At 42.6% G+C, this 18,494-nt stretch overlaps 1 protein-coding gene across 1 annotated transcript in view; it reads right to left on the bottom strand.

Annotated features, from left to right (window-relative positions):
• LOC109913295 (peripheral-type benzodiazepine receptor-associated protein 1-like) overlaps nucleotides 1-18,494 on the bottom strand; it is a 208,984-nt gene that overhangs the window by 85,326 nt on the left and 105,164 nt on the right. The window contains 3 exon segments of the mRNA XM_048612371.1: nucleotides 2,349-2,453; nucleotides 3,509-3,631; nucleotides 14,528-14,617. Of these exon segments, the coding sequence (XP_048468328.1) occupies nucleotides 2,349-2,453; nucleotides 3,509-3,631; nucleotides 14,528-14,617 (318 nt within the window).

Genomic DNA, 18,494 nt, shown 5'->3' with positions numbered 1-18,494 from the left:
TCCCACCTCAAGCCGCACCTCCATCTCCTACCGACCAACCTCATCCCCCCCCCTTGACCTGTCCGTCCTCCCTGGACTGACCTATCCCCTTCCTAACTCCCTACCTACACTCACCTTTACTGGCTCCATCCCCGCCTCTTCGACCTGTTTGTTTCCTCTCCTCTATCCCTCTTCTGTCCGCCTCCCACGCTCTCCCTATTTATTTCAAAACCCCCTTCCCCTCCCCCTTTTCTGATGAAGGGTCTAGGCCCGAAACTTCAGCCTCTCTGCTCCTATGATGCTGCTTGGCCTCCTGTGTTCATCCAGCCCTGCACCTTGTTGTCACAGATAAATTTAGCTTCTGCACATTAGCTGCTGCTTGCACCAGGAAGTGTTAGAAGGAAATGGTACAGAAAAAAAAACAACTTAAATAAGGGAGTTGAGGGGTACAGTTAGATGTCTACCACAGCACTTGCTAATGTAGGATCTGTCAAATGTTTTTTTAAAAAAGATCATGAGGTGAGATAAAAATAATTACACACAAACTTTTTTTTTGTGTTAAGAATAGGCAGAACAGTGAAATTAGGCCACACAGCTCATGTGGGGACAGTAGCTTAGAACTCATTGTCAAGTGGGCTGTATCTATGTTTGAATGTGTCATGATCATATTGTTCTTAATGCTGCAATCCTTTAATACAGTGGAAAGGTAACCAAGGCCGCATGTACTTGACACAAATGCCATTATCAGAGTGACAACACATTAGCAATTATGACATGTACAGTACTCAAAACATGAAATGTCTCTCATTGAGATGCTAGTTAAACACGTTGAAGCACACAAACAACCCAACGTTTTAACTCAAGGAGCTTTATCACAGATGAACACAAGAAATTGGAGCAAAAATAAACACTAGGATGTGTTGAGCTCCCTCTGCCATTCAAAGCAACCAATATGTTCTTTGGCTTCAACTTCATTTTCTTACTCATTCTCTATATCCTTTGATTCCCTAATAGACTAAAATTCTGTCTACCCCAGCCAAAATATATCCAAAGATGGAGCACACAATCCTCTGGGGGTAGAGAATTCTAAAGACTCTCAACCAGTTAAATGAAGTAATTTCTCCTCATGTCAGTCCTAACTGTTTGACAAGTGGAAACAATCTTTGAGTGTCTACCCTATTGAGCCCCTTCAAAATCTTGTTGCCTGACACATCTGGAGACTCCATCTCACTATTCAATGAGTGTACTGTGACTAGGGAAACAGGTTAAACTCATGCTTCCTCAAAAAGGGGAGTGTCTGCTCATTCTGTACTTTTCAGTCAATCTACTACTATGAAGTGGTTGGGGCTGCTTTGGACTCAAACACTGAGAGGACCAAGTGATTTGTGTTCAGTGTAGTTTAACCACTGAGGTAACTGCAGGGGTGCAACTGTCCAGTCCTGTCAAACAGCATGTCAGAATAATTGACTAGCCTAGCTTCATCACTAACTCAGATTTTATTAAAATGCCAGACTGATCCCTGGCTCTTGGTACATTATAAATTAACATTTCAAGTTTCTGAAATTGACATCCTGCCAGAAACATTCAATGAATCATTAATCTTCTAAATATTGCTGTCATTAAGAGCTTTGGAAGAAATCTTCATTTTCTTTTAACTACTGGTTTCCATTTCCTTTGTATGAGGCGTGCCACTGTTACCAGATTACTCAAGTGTAACACTACGCGTTTCAATACTAGGGCGCCACACTGAGCTACAGAGCAGCTCATGCACAGCATTTAGGTAAGTGATAGAGCAGTTTTAGAATCAGAGCTCACACTTCAGCAACGTGCATGACAGAAATTGACATCCAACACAACCGGAGTTGAGTTATTTTATTTTAAAAATGTAGACTACAGCAGAATTAATCCAACTTTATTTTCTTGTGAAAATTCTAGCTTTAAAAATGTAGCCTGCAAAAATGAAATCCCAGGTCTATTTGTAACCAGCTTATTGAAGAGGGACTCTTAAATTCTAAATATACTTTTACATGATCAGCAGGACACTCAATGAGTCACTAAAATAGGCCAGAAAGGTGTGTCTTTCATCCTTGATCTGTGGACAGGATACAAAATGGCTCTGGTTGCCTAGGTTCCTCTCCCTGACTTCAACTTAATGATATCCATGTGACCACTAGCAGAGGATAGTGGTAGTCTCAGGTGCACTATTCCCACACTCAAAACGGTCTGCTTATATTTATAGTCAATGTTTACATAAATGTAACAGTCACAGGGAATCTGCCAGAAGTCAGTTTCAATGGATTGCAAGAACCCAGTAAGATATCTGTGATTTAAGCCAAGAGAAAAAGGAAAACAAATCAGAATCGTACTACCTGTTGTAGTCGTTCCACCTCATACTGCTTGGCCTGAAGAATTGTCAGCGCTTCTTCATGTTCCAACTCCAGCTGGTGCCTGCGCTCTGCCACCTCTCGCATGTGCTACACAGGGAAACATTAATTACACCCCATCCCACATCACAGGAGCTATTCCTCACAGTGCCAGATACAACATTTTGAAATTATACAGATCAGAAGTAAGGTACAACTCTGCACAAGACATTGAGTTCTCTGTCAATGGTACAGCTGTCAAAATCCCCTGTACTCAGACAGCCTATTAAAAACCTTAGTTTCTCTGCATTAAAATGATACACTTAAAAACATACTTTTCTCTACTGAAGCCATATCAGAAATATATTGCCTTCTATCAACAATCTGATAGAAACACACAGACTCATGCCAAGGCCTTTGGAAATACCATCATCCACCTCTTCCTCAGTAAAGCTCCCACTTCCAGCCTAGTTTTGGAGGTTGCTATCTGACACAGTTATTAATTCCCAAGCTATTCATGGATCCATCCGACCCAGTTCTATAATATTCTCTCACAATTCAGCAATTTTCTCACTTTCCTAGTCTGGTTCATAATCACACCCACCTTGCATCTCCACGCAGCTTCTTCATTATATTTTCTATCACTATCACTACTGGTGCTCTTTTGGGAAATGCTGTTCTTAGTTACGTCTCAGAATCGTGAGTATAGCCTGGGATCACTTGTTTATACTTCTCTTTCCTTTCTGCCAGCATAGAAGGAATCATTCACACAAGAGTGTAACAGTCACTAAATCTCATCATTTATGAAACACGGACAATGTGCTGTGAGCTACCCAAGTTCCACAGTCTCCCACCTGTATGTGTATTTATTATAGAAAAAAATTCTTTGAGTTACCTGAGCTCAATGATAGCTCACTCATATTTCAATGTAGATTTATTTTTGCTTATGGAGTTATCAGTAATCTTACCTTCAGGAATAACAAAGTGTGGAGCTGGTGGAACACAGCATGCCAAGCAGCATCAGAGGAGCAGGAAAGTTGACGTTTCGGGTCAGGACCCTTCTGAAGAAATGTCAACTATCCTGCACCTCTGATGCTGCCGGGCCTGCTGTGTTCCGCCAGCTCCACACTTTGTTATCTCTGATTCCAGCATCTGCTATCTCTTACCTTCAGGACCTGCTCTAGGTTCTCCAGTTTGGCTTGGAGTCGCTGATTCTCCTTCAGAGATGAATCTCGTTCTGCTGTCACCACTGAGAGTGTCACTCTCAGGTCATTGTTGTGTATTTTAATCTGTATTAATCATAGATACTTCAGCATGACAACAAAGGTAAAAAAAAACACAGTCACCAATTCACCCAGCTCATTACTGTAGAAAGAGACACTCAATTTGTTGTGATGAACACTATATTATATAAATTATTATATACAGTCATAGAGTAATACAGCATGGAAACAGGCCCTTCGGCCCAAACTGGTCCATGCTGATCAAGGTGCCCAGTCAGCTAGCTCCATTTGCCTGCATTTAGTCCGTATCCCTCTAAACCCTTCCCATTCATGTACCTATCCAAATGTTTGTTAAGAAGTTGCTATTGTGCCTGCCTCAACCATTTTCTCTGGCAGCCCATTCCACATGGGGTGGCACGATGGCTCAGTGGTTAGCACTGCCGCCTCACAGCGCCGGGGACCCGGGTTCGATTCCACCCTCAGGTGACTGTCTGTGTGGAGTTTGCACATGTCTGCGTGGGTTTCCTCCAGGTGCTCCAGTTTCCTCCCACAGTCCAAAGATGTGCAGGCTAAGTGGATTGGCCATGTTAAATTGCCAATAGTGTCCAGGGGTATGCAGATTAGGTGGGTGGGGAATGGGTCTGGGTGGAATGCTCTGAGGGTCAGTGTGAACTTGTTGGGCTGAAGGGCCTGTTTCCACACTGTAAGGATTCTATGATCCATATACACACCACTCTCTGCGTGAAGAAGTTACCTGTCAGGTCCTTCTGAAATCTTTCCCCCCTCACCTTAAACCTAAGCCCTCTAGTTTTCTATTCCTCATCCCTGAGAAAAAGACAATATGCATTCATCCTATCTATGCCCCTTATGATTTTATACACCTCAATAAGGTCACCCCTCACTTTGGGATGCAGATTTTCAAGTAGAGACAAATGGATGTGCGTCAATTCTGTAGTTTTTTTGAGAGATCAGAAAGCCAATTTGCAAAGTGACCAAGATAGCATATGACTACAGTAGAGTAGCTGGGAGAAACATCACTACCACTACTTGTGGTATTAAATGGATGAAATATTTATACTGGTCAGTTTATGAAATGCAGGGTAAACAATTATGCAGAAAATGCGAGGCTATGCACTTTGGCAGAAAGAAGAGGAGTCAAACATTATTTAAATGAAGAAAGACTTCAGAAAGCTGTCACGCAGAGGAAATTGGGAGGCCTTGCACATGAATCACAATAAGCTAACATATAAGTTCAGCAAATAATAGGAAGGTAAATGGACTGTTGACCTTTCTTTCAAAGGGAATAGAGTTAAAAACAGGGAAGTCTTGCTAAAACTATTCAAGATGTTATTCCAACAATACCTGGAATACGGTGAACAGTTCTGAACACCTTAATTGAAGGAGAAATACATTGGAATTGGAGGCTAGTTCAGAGGAGGTTCATTAGGGTGATCCTGGGCATGGAGGAATTATTATATGAGGATTGATTGTATAGTTTGGGCCTGTACTCAATTAAGTTTAGAAGAACATGCAGCAACCTGGTTAATGCAAATAAGATCCTTGGGGATAGAAGCGGAGAGGTTGTTACTCCTTGTGAGACAGTTTAGGACTGGGGGAATAATCTCAGAGTAAGGGATCACCCAGTTAAGACAAACAGGAGGAGGAATTTTTTCACTCAGAGGATAATGAAATTCTTTACCACCCAGAGCTGTAAAGGCTGGACCATTAAATTTATTCAAGGCTAAAACAGACATGTTTTAATCAGCAAGGGAATCAGGGTTATGGGGAAAAGGGAGGAAACTGGAGTTGAGGATCATCAAATAAGCCATGATTCCATTAATGGCGTAACAGATTCGATGGGTCAAATATCCTAGTTCTACTCTTACACCCTATGGTTTTATAGTCTAATCAGTTGAGTTTTGACTGCAGAACAGAAAGTTCAAAGTTTTAGCTCAGAAAACTTGGGATTCAATTCAGAAGAGAACAGTTTTCCTCCCTACAGGAGAATCATGTCAATTCAGGGGAACTAATCACCTGAGCAGAACTGGTTTCTAGTCTGAGAAGCTTCCAAGCCAGGAGAGTTTGGTTAGAAACATTCATGTCAGAACTAAGAATATTTAGGCCAATATAATTATGAAAGGCTCGTGCTAGGGAATTGGAATGGAATTGTAAAGCTGTCCTGTTCTCGGGAAAGAAATTGGAAAGTATCAGTTAAGTAATGGTTAGATTGATATTTTTCAGGCATTGAGTCTCTCTAACAGATGGTGTTAGGAAACAGTTTGAAACTTGTTTTGATGTTTGTGAAAAAAGTTTTCTAAATGCTTTCTATACACAGCTTGGATTGTTTATTTCTCCTTTTGTATAATAAACTTTTGTTCACTCACTAAAGAACATCTCAGCAGCTTCATGTGGATACTTTTTAAGAACTAACCCATCATGTTAACCAACTGTAAAGTTTAAATGTACAATTGATCAAGGCAGGTTTCATTCTGGGATGTGACTTGTTCAGTCTTAGCAACAGTTGGGATGATAATGTCATAAAACTCAGACTAATTCTCTGCTGGCTTCGTTAATGATGCAGAAAGCTTCTGATCATGGCAAAGAATTGAGACCTAGACTTGTTCAGAGACAAATAATGTGACAGATTTTTACATCAATATTCAAGCTCTGGGAAAATGCAAAAAATGAAGTCACCCTTCCATTCCTCTCTTCTCTTTTACACAATGGCTAATTTCTGAAGTTTCTCTTTGACACTGAACAGAGATTTGTAGTAAAAGGCAGTGGCTTTCAATGGGTTAACTGATGATAGTACAAGAAGTGATGTCAAGTCATATGACATTAGCGAGGGGAAAGTCTTGCTCTGGGACAGTCAGACAAGGATCTCTCTGTGCTCTGTATTTCACACATATCAATTAAAAAGCATTTGATCATGTTTAGCACCAAACGTTAATAGATGTGTTGCTGGAATGTGACATTACCTAGGGCCTACATTTGGACCAAATATAAAGCAAGTGGCTAGAAGAGGGACCGTCTCATATGTTTCAAGTGAAAATATGAGTATGACAAGGCTGTATCCTGTTGCTAAAATTATTTAACCTGCACACAGAACAATTATTCAGAGAATTAAATATACTTCCAGGGTAAACATTCAAGGCAAGAACATAGCAAACATGTCAGTGATATACTGACCAGAGTCAGAAAAGGCTCTTCAAAATATCATAAGTCAAGTAAAATCTATAAATTTAGAATATGGATTGAGTATGAATACCAAAAAGACAAAATTAATGGCAGTTAGAAGGAAAACATTAGAGCAATCTAGAGTGAAGATTGAAGTGGATGGTGTCACGTTGGAACAAAGTTGCTAAGGTTGTCTGTTTGGGACAGATGAGAACAGAAGATTGCAGATGAGATGAAGAACTTAGAAAAACAATAGAGATAGCCAAAGTAATTTTGTGAAGATGAAGAATGTGATAACAAGAAAACTCAAGCTTGTAATAAGGCATACTGTATGCCCCAAAAACCTGAGGAATAAGCAAATAAAATAGATGCCTTTGAAATATGCATGTTACTAAAAATGCTGAAAATTGCATAAGATGAAGAAGTGCTTGAAATTGAAAGAGTAAAAATAAAAAGTGATGTCCAGAAAAAAAAGTCAGTATTTCAGCCATTAGGTCAGAGCTGAAAAGCTAGTGAGATCTTGATATGAGCAGTTAGTGGAGGCTAGCAGAAAGAGGGGTTGGCTTAGGTGCAATTGTATGACTTTGAGTGGTTGTGGATGAGCTTCAGTGGTGAAATAGGAAATTAAGTAGATGCTGCACAAGGAAGTCATAATGTAACCCACCAATAGTCATTCAGGGATGATTCCAAATCGAAAATGAACAGCTCGCTAAGCAGGACCTTATACAGTTGAATGAAGCTGTGGGAAGTGATGTCTAGCCCATTACGTCTGTGGATGAAAGGCTGGCAAGGAAGTCAAGGAATGCAATCTTTACCAAGCTGGATGCCAACAGCGGGCTCTGACAGCTACATTTAGGTGATGGGCTCAAGCTTTCGATGGCATTCAGTACACTGTTTATGACTAAATGCTTCAGTCAGCTACTATTTAGGATCACGTATATGCTAGAGATCTTCCAATGGGCTGTTACTATCATATTGGAAGGGAGAGTCATCTGCCACAGGATGACATGTTTACCCACAGTAGGGAAATAACGCCTGGGTGCAAGCAGTAGTACAGAACCCACAAAGATGCCAGAGATCACACCTAACCATAAATATGACTTCTCTAAACTTACAATCACCTTTTTGGGACACAATGTCCATGCCACAGATGACAAAAAAACCATCTGGGGCTTCCTCTGCCTCACAATATTATGCAGCTTCATCAATTTAAGGGATAGTCAATCAATTCAGGAAGCTCATCCCTAACTTGACACAGGTAAACCAGCAGTTACAGCAATAACACAATATGCTGCCTGGTCTTGGGATGAGTACCACCAGAGGGTATTCGAACAAATCCAGCAGATGCTTACCTCAACATAAAGACCAGCTCATTACAACCCAGACTTTCCCACCACCATCACTGCAGAAAGGGGCTGTACTGTTCCAGACCCCTCAGACACATTTATGATACATTCAACGCACTGACTGAGACATGGTAACAGAGCACTGTCAGCAAGGAGATCCCAGTGCTTAAGTGGGTCTGTGGGAAATTTTCAGAGTACATTTTGGGACTCAAATTCACCATCCAGGCAGACGATAACCTCTTTATCACCTTGTCAACTCCAAGTAATTAGCAAAAATGGTCGCAAAGGGGCAACTTTTTCACTAAAGGAACAACTTTTTCATGGAGAGGGTGATGCATGAATGGAACAAGCTGCCACAGGAAGTGGTGGAGGCTGGTACAAATACAACATCACAAGGCATCAGGATGGGTACATGAATAGGAAGGGTTTAGAGGGATATGGGCCAAAGGGTGGCAAATGGGACCAGATTAATTTAGGATATCTGATTAGCATGGATGAGTTGGACTGAAGGATGTGTTTCCATGCTGTACATCTCTATGACTCTATGACTCTATACAAAACAAGTGTTGATGCAATTAGAGTTTGTCCAAGACAAACATCAAACCACAGCAGATGTAGTGTCTCACATTCCTGGGGAGATACACGAGCCATGGGACATCTTCAGACAGAATGTGGAATCGTACACTTCACGGACTATCAAATCAGCAACACGAAGACTGGAGGCAATTCGAGCAGCACAGAAAGCAGATAGGAGGTGTAATTATTGATTTGCTTGTCGAGCTGGCTTGTTCTTGTTCAGACATTTCATCACCATTCTAGGTTACATCATCAGTGAGGCCTCCAATGAAGTGATGTTGTTTTACTCCACTTGCAATTTATACTGTCCAGTCTGTTATTGAACATCGAACATAGAACAGTACAGCACAGTACAGGCCCTTTGGCCCACGATGTTGTGCCGAACTTTTACCCTAAACCTAAGGTCTATCTAACCTCCACCACTACCTTATACTATCATCCATATGCCTATCTAATAGCCACATAAATGCCCCTAATGAGGCCGACTCCACTACCCTCTCCGGCAATGCATTCCACGCCCCTACCACTCTCTGAATAAAGAATCTACCTCTGACATCTCCCCGATATTTACCTCCTTTCACTTTAAAACTATGTCCCCTCGTAAAAGCTACCTCCACCCAAGGAAAATGTCTCTGGCTGTCCACTCTATCTATACCTCTGATCATTTTGTACACCTCTATCAAGTCACCTCTCATCCTTCGTCGTTCTAAAGAGAAAAGCCCTAGCTCTCTCAACCTTTCCTCGTTAGACCTTCCCTTCATTCTAGGCAACATCCTGGTAAATCTCCTCTGCACCTTTTCTAATGCTTCCACATCTTTCCTGTAATGAGGTGACCAGAACTGGACACAATACTCCAGATGTGGCCGAACCAGGCTTTTGTATAGCTGGAGCTTAACTTCACAGCTCTTGAACTCAATCCCTCTATTAATGAAAGCTAACACACCATACGCCTTCTTAACAACTCTATCCACCTGGGTGGCAGCTCTTAGGGAACTGTGAACATGAACCCCAAGATCCCTCTGCTCCTCCACACTGCCAAGGATCTTTCCGTCAACCCTGTATTCTGCTTTCAAGTTTGTCCTTCCAAAATGAATCACCTCACACTTTTCAGGGTTAAACTCCATCTGCCACTTCTCAGCCCAGCTCTGAATTCTATCAATGTCCCTTTGTAACGTAGAACAGCCCTCCGCAATGTCCACAACGTGACCCACCTTCGTACCATCCGCGAACTTGATAATCCACACTTCCACTCCTTCATCCAAATCATTTACAAAAATCACAAATAGAAGAGGACCCAGAACAGATCCTTGTGGTACACCACTCGTAACTGAACACCATGTTGAATATTTTCCGTCCACTACCACCCTTTGTCTTCTAAGGGTCAGCCAATTCTGAATCCAATCTGCCACATTTCCCCCTATCCCATGCCTCCTTACCTTCTGCATTAGCCTACCATGGGGAATCTTATCAAACGCCTTACTTAAATCCATGTATACCACATCCACTGCTCTACCTTCATCCACGTGTTTGGTCACCTCTTCAAAGAATTCAGTAAGGTTTGTCAGGCATGATCTACCCCTCACAAATCCATGCTGACTATCATGAATCAAACTGTGCCTTTCCAAGTGATCATAAATCCTGTCTCTCAGAGCCCTTTCCAATAATTTGCCCACCACTGACATAAGACTAACTGGCCTGTAATTTCCGGGGTTATCCCTGTTCCCTTTTTTGAACAAGGGAATGACATTTGCCTCTTTCCAATCTTCTGGCACTATACCCGTTGACAGTGAGGACGAAAAGATCATCGCCAAAGGCCCTGCGATCTCGTCCCTCACTTCCCACAGAATCCTTGGATAAATCCCATCAGGCCCGGGGGACTTATCTATCTTCAAGTTCCTCAGAATTCCTAGCACATCTTCTTTACCAACATCAACCTCCTCTAGCCTACCTGCCTGTTTCACAATGCCCTCCTCTACAACTAGATCCCTCTCAGTTGTGAATACTGAAGAAAAGTTAAGGACCTCTCCTATCTATTTAGGCTCTGTGCACAAATTCCCATTACAATCCTTGATCGGCCCTACCCTTTCTCTGGTCATTCTCTTGTTCTGCACATACGTGTAAAAAGCCTTGGAATTTTCCTTGATCCTATCCATCAAGGTTTTCTCATGCCCCCTTATAGCTCTCCTAAGCCCTTTCTTCAGCTCCTTCCTGGCTAACGTGGATCCCTCTAGAGCCTTTTCCGTTCCTCTTTTCCTAAACCTTACATAAGCCTCCTTCTTCCTCTTAACCAGTCGTTCAACCTCTCTCGAGAACCATGGCTCCCTCACTCGACCGCATCTTCTCTGCCTGCTAGGGACAAATATATCGAGCACATGCAGTATGCATTCCTTAAGCAATCTCCACATTTCAATAGTGCTCTTCCCTGACAGCATCTGTTCCCAATTTATGTTACCCAGTTCTAGCCTAACTGAATTGTAATTACCCTTCCCCCAATTGTAAACTTTACCCTGCCATATGTACCTATCCTTATCCATGACTATCGTGAAAGAAACAGAGTTATGATCACTACCGCCAAAATGCTCTCCTACCAACAGGTCTAACACTTGGCCCAGTTCGTTGCCAAGCACCAAATCCAAAGTGGCCTCTCCTCGTGTTGGTCTATCTACATACTATGTCAGGAATCCTTCCTGAACGCACTGGACAAAATCTGCTCCATGTAAACTATTACAACTAAAATGTTTTCAATCAATATTTGGAAAGTTGAAGTCACCCATGACTACAACTCTGTGACTTCTGCACCTTTCCAGTATCTGCCTCCCAATCCACTCCTCTACTTCTCTGCAACTATTAGGGGGTCTGTAAAAAACCCCCAACAAAGTGACTGCTCCTTCCTTGTTCCTGACCTCAACCCAAACTGAATCTGTAGACATATCATTCTCGAACTGCCCTTCAGTAGCTGCTATACTCGCCCTGACTAGCAATGCCACTCCCCCACCTCTTTTTCCACCCTCCCTATTTCTGTTAAAGCATCTAAATCCCGGAACTTCAACAACCATTCCTCTCCCTGAGTTACCCAAGTTTCTGTAATGGCCACAACATCGTAGTTCCATGTATCAACCCATGCTCTTAGTTCATTCGCTTTATTTCTGATACTTCTGGCATTGAAGTATACACACCTCAAACCATCTCGGTGTCCGCAATTACGCTCCATTGACCGTATTTCTTTATAAACCACCTCACTCCCTGTTGTGTCTGTCGGAAGGCCGAATACCTCATCCTCTGAATTATAAATTCGGTTCCCCACCCCCTGCTAAACTAGTTTAAACCATCCCGGTACAGCTCTAACAAACCTCCCTCCCAGGATATTTGTGCCCTTCAGGTTCAGGTGCAACCCGTGATGGTGAGTAGTGTCATTTCCGGCTCTGTTCTGTATGGGTTTGTATATGGAGTCCAATTCTATATGTTTGTTGATTGCATTACGGGTTGAGAACCATGCCTCTAGGAATTCCCGTGCATGTCAATGTTAGGTTCGGGCTACTATGGTTACGTTGTCCCAGTTAAACTGATGGCCTTTATTGTCCGAGTGTACTGATATTAAGGAGAGTTTGTCGTGTCGTTTTGCTGCTAGCTGACGTTCATGTATTCTGATGGCTAGTTTCCTTCCTGTCTGTCCAAAGTAATGTTTGTGAGGAGCCACCACTCACTGCAACACGCCAGAACTACGCAGGAAAGAGGAAGAGCATCTATACAAAATCTTCGCTATGAACAGATATCCCCGCAAATTCATCTGCAGGTTCCTAATAAACAGACAACAACAAGAGGACACAGTATGCCCTAACACAATGGCCACACTGCCCTACATCAAGAACATATCAGAACTGATGAGACTCCTAAGACCACTAGGAATCATGGTAGCACACAAGCCCACAGCCACACTATGACAAACACTCACGAGGATTAAAGACCCCATACCCACGACATGCAGAACCAACATAGTTTATAAAATACAATGCAATGACTGCCACAAACATTACATCAGACAGGAAGGAAACTAGCCATCAGAATACACGAACATCAGCTAGCAGCAAAACGATACGACGAACTCTCCTTAATATTGGTACACTCAGACAATGAAAGTCATCAGTTTAACTGGGACAAGGTAACCATAGTAGCCCAAGCCAACCTAGACACGCACGGGAATTCTGAGAGGCATGGTTCTCCACCCATAATGCAATCAACAAACACATAGAATTGGACCCCATATACAAACCCATACAGAACAAAACCGGAAATGACAGTACTCACCATTACGGAACGGACAGTACAAATTCCAAGTGGAGTAGAACAACATCACTTCATCAGAGGCCTCACTGATGACGTTACCTGAACAAAAACCAGGCAGCTCGGCGAGCATGTCAACAACCTCACCCACAAACCAAGCTAAAAATCTTTGCTAAAATTTTAGATAGGAGGGGCACACAAATATAAGAATATTGCCTGAACAATTGTTCTGGCATGTGCTTCTGATGACTTTACTCTAAAACAGTAACCACACCTCAATGTTAAGGATGATTTGCTGGGATATGATGAAAAGTGTAGTCATAGCTAGAGCTCTCAGACTCAATATTTGCCAATATTTGCACCAAGTAAACCTGTCAGAGTCAGAGCCCAAAATTCAGCTTGACAGCCAGGAGTCTCCAAGGCCACTGAGGAAATTATTTCCTCCTGCTTTATCTGTTCCATCTGTAGACAAAACCGCAAAGAGCATTTGATGGCTTCCTCATTTCCACTAAGACTCTTGGAGTGTTTTGGGATGGATCTTTTTTGTCTTGAGAGATAATATGTTTTTCATCATAGTTGATGATTACTTGTGATGGATTAAAATCAATTTAGTACATGCTACATTACTATACACACCTTGGCCACTGACATGGCATCGCTCAAGGAAATTTATGCCACATATAGTAAGCCAGACTTAGTTATTTCAGGTAATGGTCTCTTCATAGAGCTGTGTATTCTGTCTGAGGGTGTTCATGGGGATGCTGGTTGACCTCAGTGGTCATGAGGTAACAGAGAACAATCACTCAGAGTTTGACTTCCAATGATTATCTCGGAGCAAACACTGATATATATTAACACGGAGCTTGTGGACTCAAAAGTGTTGCTTATGAATAATTAAAGCCTGGAAAACAGCATTCCAGTGCTATTTGTAAGGATAAGAGATAGTGGCAGAAAGAAAAGGCTAAAATAAAGATCATAAGCTTGCATTTACAAAACAGAATATTACAGCACATACACTCAGTCAGAAACGTGAGAATGCATGGGAAGCACTTTAATTGAGAAAGTGGGAAGAAGCATGGGTATAGAGAACACCGTACAGAATGGGAAAAGAAGTATAATGGGGCAAGGGAAGGGCAGAAAAGAATTACAGTATACAGTATAGAATGTGGTGAGAGAAGAACAAGACAGAATGAGGTTAGAAATGGGCAGTATGGAACCAACTGAAGGCAAGGACAGGACAGAATGGGGTGAAGGAAACGACAAGACAGTATAAGATTAACCGTATAGGGTAAGAAGTACAAGGTTACTTTAAAGCAAGTTTTAAATTTGCCTTTTCTTAAACATATTGAGGGTTAAATGCAAGAAAGAGGCTGAAAGAGAAAGAGAAAGAGAAACCAAATCCTTCCTAGACAATATCATTGAGGGAATGACAGTGGGTAGCATATTGTTGGTTGTGTGATACATTCATGATTATAGTGAAGACATAGAGCAGATATTGTCCCAAGTTAAAAGCTGCCCCACCAAGATATGATTGTGGAAGAATCAACTCAGTTCACTGAAAAAAGATGAAGCCATGCATTGCCTTTTCAGTCTCCTGTGCCTCTTGGCTGAGTCTAATGGTTTCTTCAGTCAGCCGTGCATTCTCACTCCAGGCTTGTTTCAGCTCATTTTCCTGTAGGTAAAAGCACACACATTCTAACCAGAACAGGCCACAGTATTACATTTCAGCAGTACTTCAACCTTTCAGCTTGTTTCTGTCCACTAACATTCAATGGCTTCACATGTTCCATCAAATGGTAATTACCCTTTCTCACATTTCTATTCTAATAATAACTGAAAAATTTTACAATATTTTATAATATACAATATTTTATTTTACACTGGAAGGACAAAAGACAGATAATCTTCAGAGAAAGTGGTGCCTGTATAACCATATCACTCATGTACCATAACCTCAATACCAGGGCCAAAGAGAGAAGTGGTTAGTATCAATGATGCTGGATATCAGGGGAATGGTTTTCCAATTGGCCAGGTTTCAAAGCAATAAGACACTAGGCCTCAGAAAAGCAGCACACTGAACCTCAGGTCAACTTCAAAGTAACAATTCCACTACATCTCAAGGTATTTTCCCATCCCTGCCCTGAGCAGGAAAACCTGTGGATGTCCTTCCTAGGCAAGGGCCTCATGCCATCACTGCTGGCATTCACTCATTGCCTTAACAGGAGACCTAGCCTCAGATGGGGGACAGCCTTTTTAAAATGTAATTGTTCATGAGATGCAGTTGTGATGTTAGGTCAGCATTTATGGCCTATTCCTAATTGCCATTGAGAACGCAATTGAACTACCATTTTAAACAGTTGCAGTTCTTGGGGTGCAGGGAAACAGAGAACGCTGTTAGAAAGGGAATTACAGGATGTTGAACCAGTAACAGTGAAGGAATAACAATATAATTCCAAATCAGGGTGCTGTCTAGCTTGCAGAGGCAATTGCAGGTGGTAATGTTCCTGTGCATTTGAAACTGATTGTTAATGTGAAGATAATGAAAATTAAAGGTGGTAGATTAAGTGCCAAACAAATGTGTTGCTTTGCCCTGGATGCGATCGAACTTCTTGAGAGTATGGTTGGCTGTACTTAAATGCACATATCCTGATATGTGCCTTGTCACCCAGGGAATGCAAGGGGGAGTTAAAATGTTTCACGACCCCTATCTGCCTTTCGTAGGGACCGCTCTCTCCGCGACTCCCTCGTCCACTCCACAGTCTCCACTAACCCCACCACCCCGGCACCTTTCCCTGCAACCGTACGAAGTGCTACACCTGCCCCTACACCTCCCCCTCACCTCCATTCAAGGCAAAAAACAAACCTTCGATATCAGACAGATGTTCACCAGCACATCCGTCATCTAGGTCTACTCCATCCACTGCACCCGATGTGGCCTCCACTACATCGGTGAGACCAAGTGGAGACTCGGAGATTGTTTTGTAGAGCATCTGTGCTCTGTACGCGCCAAACAACAATACCTTCCGGTCGCGAAACATTTTAACTCCCGCTCCCACTCCCTGGGTGACATGTCCGTCCTGGAACTCCTCCAGTGTCACGATGACACCACCCACAAACTGGAGGAGCAGCACCTCATATTTCGCCTTGGGAGCCTACAGCCCGAAGGCCTAAATGTGGATTTTACCAGTTTCAAAATCTCCCCACCCCCGGCCTCTTCCCATGACCAACCCTCCCTCTCATCCCCGCCTCCTTGACCTGACACAACTTGTCCGTCTTCTCTCCCACCTATCTGCTACTCCAACCTCACTGACCAATCCCGACCACTGCCTACATGCACTCACCTATCACCATCCCACCTACCTTCCCCAGCCCAACTCCTCCTCTCTATTTATTTCTGAGCTCCCCTCCCCATCCCCATTTCTGAAGAGGGGTCATGACCCAAAACATCAGCTTTCCTGCACCTCTGACGCTGCCTAGCCTGCTGTGTTCCTCCAGCTCCACACTTTGATATCTCTGGTTTAATTCTCACTTGCTGGAGATGTTGGCTCTTGTGCAGTTCAAATGTTAACTTGCCACCTTTCAGCCTAAACTTGGATATTGTCGAGGAATTGCTTCAATATCTGAGAAGTTGCAAATAGTGCTGAACATTGTGCAATCACCAGCAAACATCTGTGCTTCTTTCCTAATGACTGAGGGAAGGTCATTGATGAAGCATCTAAAGGTGGTTAGGCACAGATATTGCCCTAAGGAATTCCTATAGAAATGTCCTGTGATTGAGATGATCGACAACCAATAACCAGAATCATGTTCCTTTGCAATAGGTATGAATCCAACCAAAGGAGTGTTTTCCCACTCTAGTTTTCCTGGCGCTCCTTAATGCCATACATGGCCAAATCTTCTTCTTTCTTTCTTCTTCTTTAGCAGCACCTCATGGTTGAGAATGACTTAATTCCACTTCAAGGTATGGGTTCTGTAATGGCTGAATAGTCCAATCCTGGAGTTGCCAACTCTGCCACAGATGGGGCAGGTGAGTGGGACCCTCTGGATTCTTTGTGCTCTTTCTGCCTGCTTGCACAGCCTCCACGTTCTCCATTCAGTGATAGTCCAAGTGATTAGTGCCTTTATGGATGCCTCTTCTCCAATTTGTATATTCTTTTGTGCTCTCCGGAACATATATGGACCAAAATTGGAATGAGGCCAGGAATTGAGTGTTCTCAATGAGCAAGTTATTGCTGAGTAAGTGCAGCTTGATAGCACTATTGACGACTCCTTCCATTACTTTGCTGATAGAATAAGAGTAGACCGATATAGTGCCAAGTGACTAGTTGGATTTGTCCTACCTTTTTGTGAACTTGACATACCTGAATAATTTTCCACATTGCTGTCAGAGTTGTAGCTGCACTGCAATAGATTGGCTAGGGGTGCAGCTAATTCTCGAGCACAGGTTTGGCAGGGCCCATAACCTTTGCAGTACTCAGTGCCTTCAGCTGTTTCTTGATATGACTTGGCATGAACTGAAATGGTTGTTAAAACTGGCACTTGTGACGCTGGGCACCACTGGAGAAGGTCAAGATGGATCATCCATTTGACATTTCTGACTGAAGATGGATGTACTGTTGCACTGGCATTGTGGGATCCTCCATCATGGAGGATGAGGATATTTGGGGAACCTCCTCCTCCTCCTGTTATGTTTTTTAACTGCCCATCACCATTCACAACTGGATGTGGCAGGACCGTAAAGTTTCAATGTGATTGACTGATTATGGGATCACTTAGACCTGTGAACTGCATGCTGCTTCTGCTGTTTGGCATGAATGTAGTCCTATGTGGAAACTTTGCCAGGTTGACACCTAAGTTTTAAATATGCCTGGTGCTGCTCCTTCAATGAACTAAGGCTAATTGCAATAGTAGAATCAGGGATTGGCCAGACCAGAAGGCTACAGATTATGGTGGAATACAATTCTCCTGATACTGATGGCTCACAGCATCTCACAAAAGCTCAGAGTGAGTTGCCGGGTCTGCTCCAAATCTAACTCATCTAGCATGACAGTAATAACAAATAACCTACCAGAAGCTCAATGTGAAGGTGAGCTTGTCTGTACAAGGAGTGTGCAGTTGTCACACTTATTAACTTTGTCATGGATAGATGCATCTACAAGAAGTGGATTGGTAAGGACAAAATTAAGCAGGTTTTTCCTGTTTTGTTGGGTCCCTCGCAATCTGTTGCAGGCCTTGACTATTAGCTATGTCTTTTATGTTGAAGTCAGGTGGTCCATCCAGTTAAACTCCTTAAATTAAAACGTTAAAAAAAAGGTAATAATCTTCGCATTAATACCTGAGCCACAAGCAGATTGGTGCAGGGTCAACAGGATTAAAGAGGTAAATGCATGGCTCAAAGATTGGTGTGGAGAAACAGACTTGAATTCATAGGAGATAGTAGGAACTGCAGATGCTGGAGAATCTGAGATAACAAAGTGTAGAGCTGAATGAACACAGCAGGCCAAGCAGCATCAGAGGAGCAGGAAGGCTGATGTTTTGGGCCTAGACCC

Source organism: Rhincodon typus, chromosome 26 (genome assembly GCF_021869965.1).
Source record: "Rhincodon typus isolate 14 chromosome 26, sRhiTyp1.1, whole genome shotgun sequence".
In the NCBI taxonomy this organism is placed as follows: domain Eukaryota; kingdom Metazoa; phylum Chordata; class Chondrichthyes; order Orectolobiformes; family Rhincodontidae; genus Rhincodon; species Rhincodon typus.
Note: the sequence above shows the minus strand (reverse complement) of the source record. Positions and strands in the feature narration are given on the sequence as shown.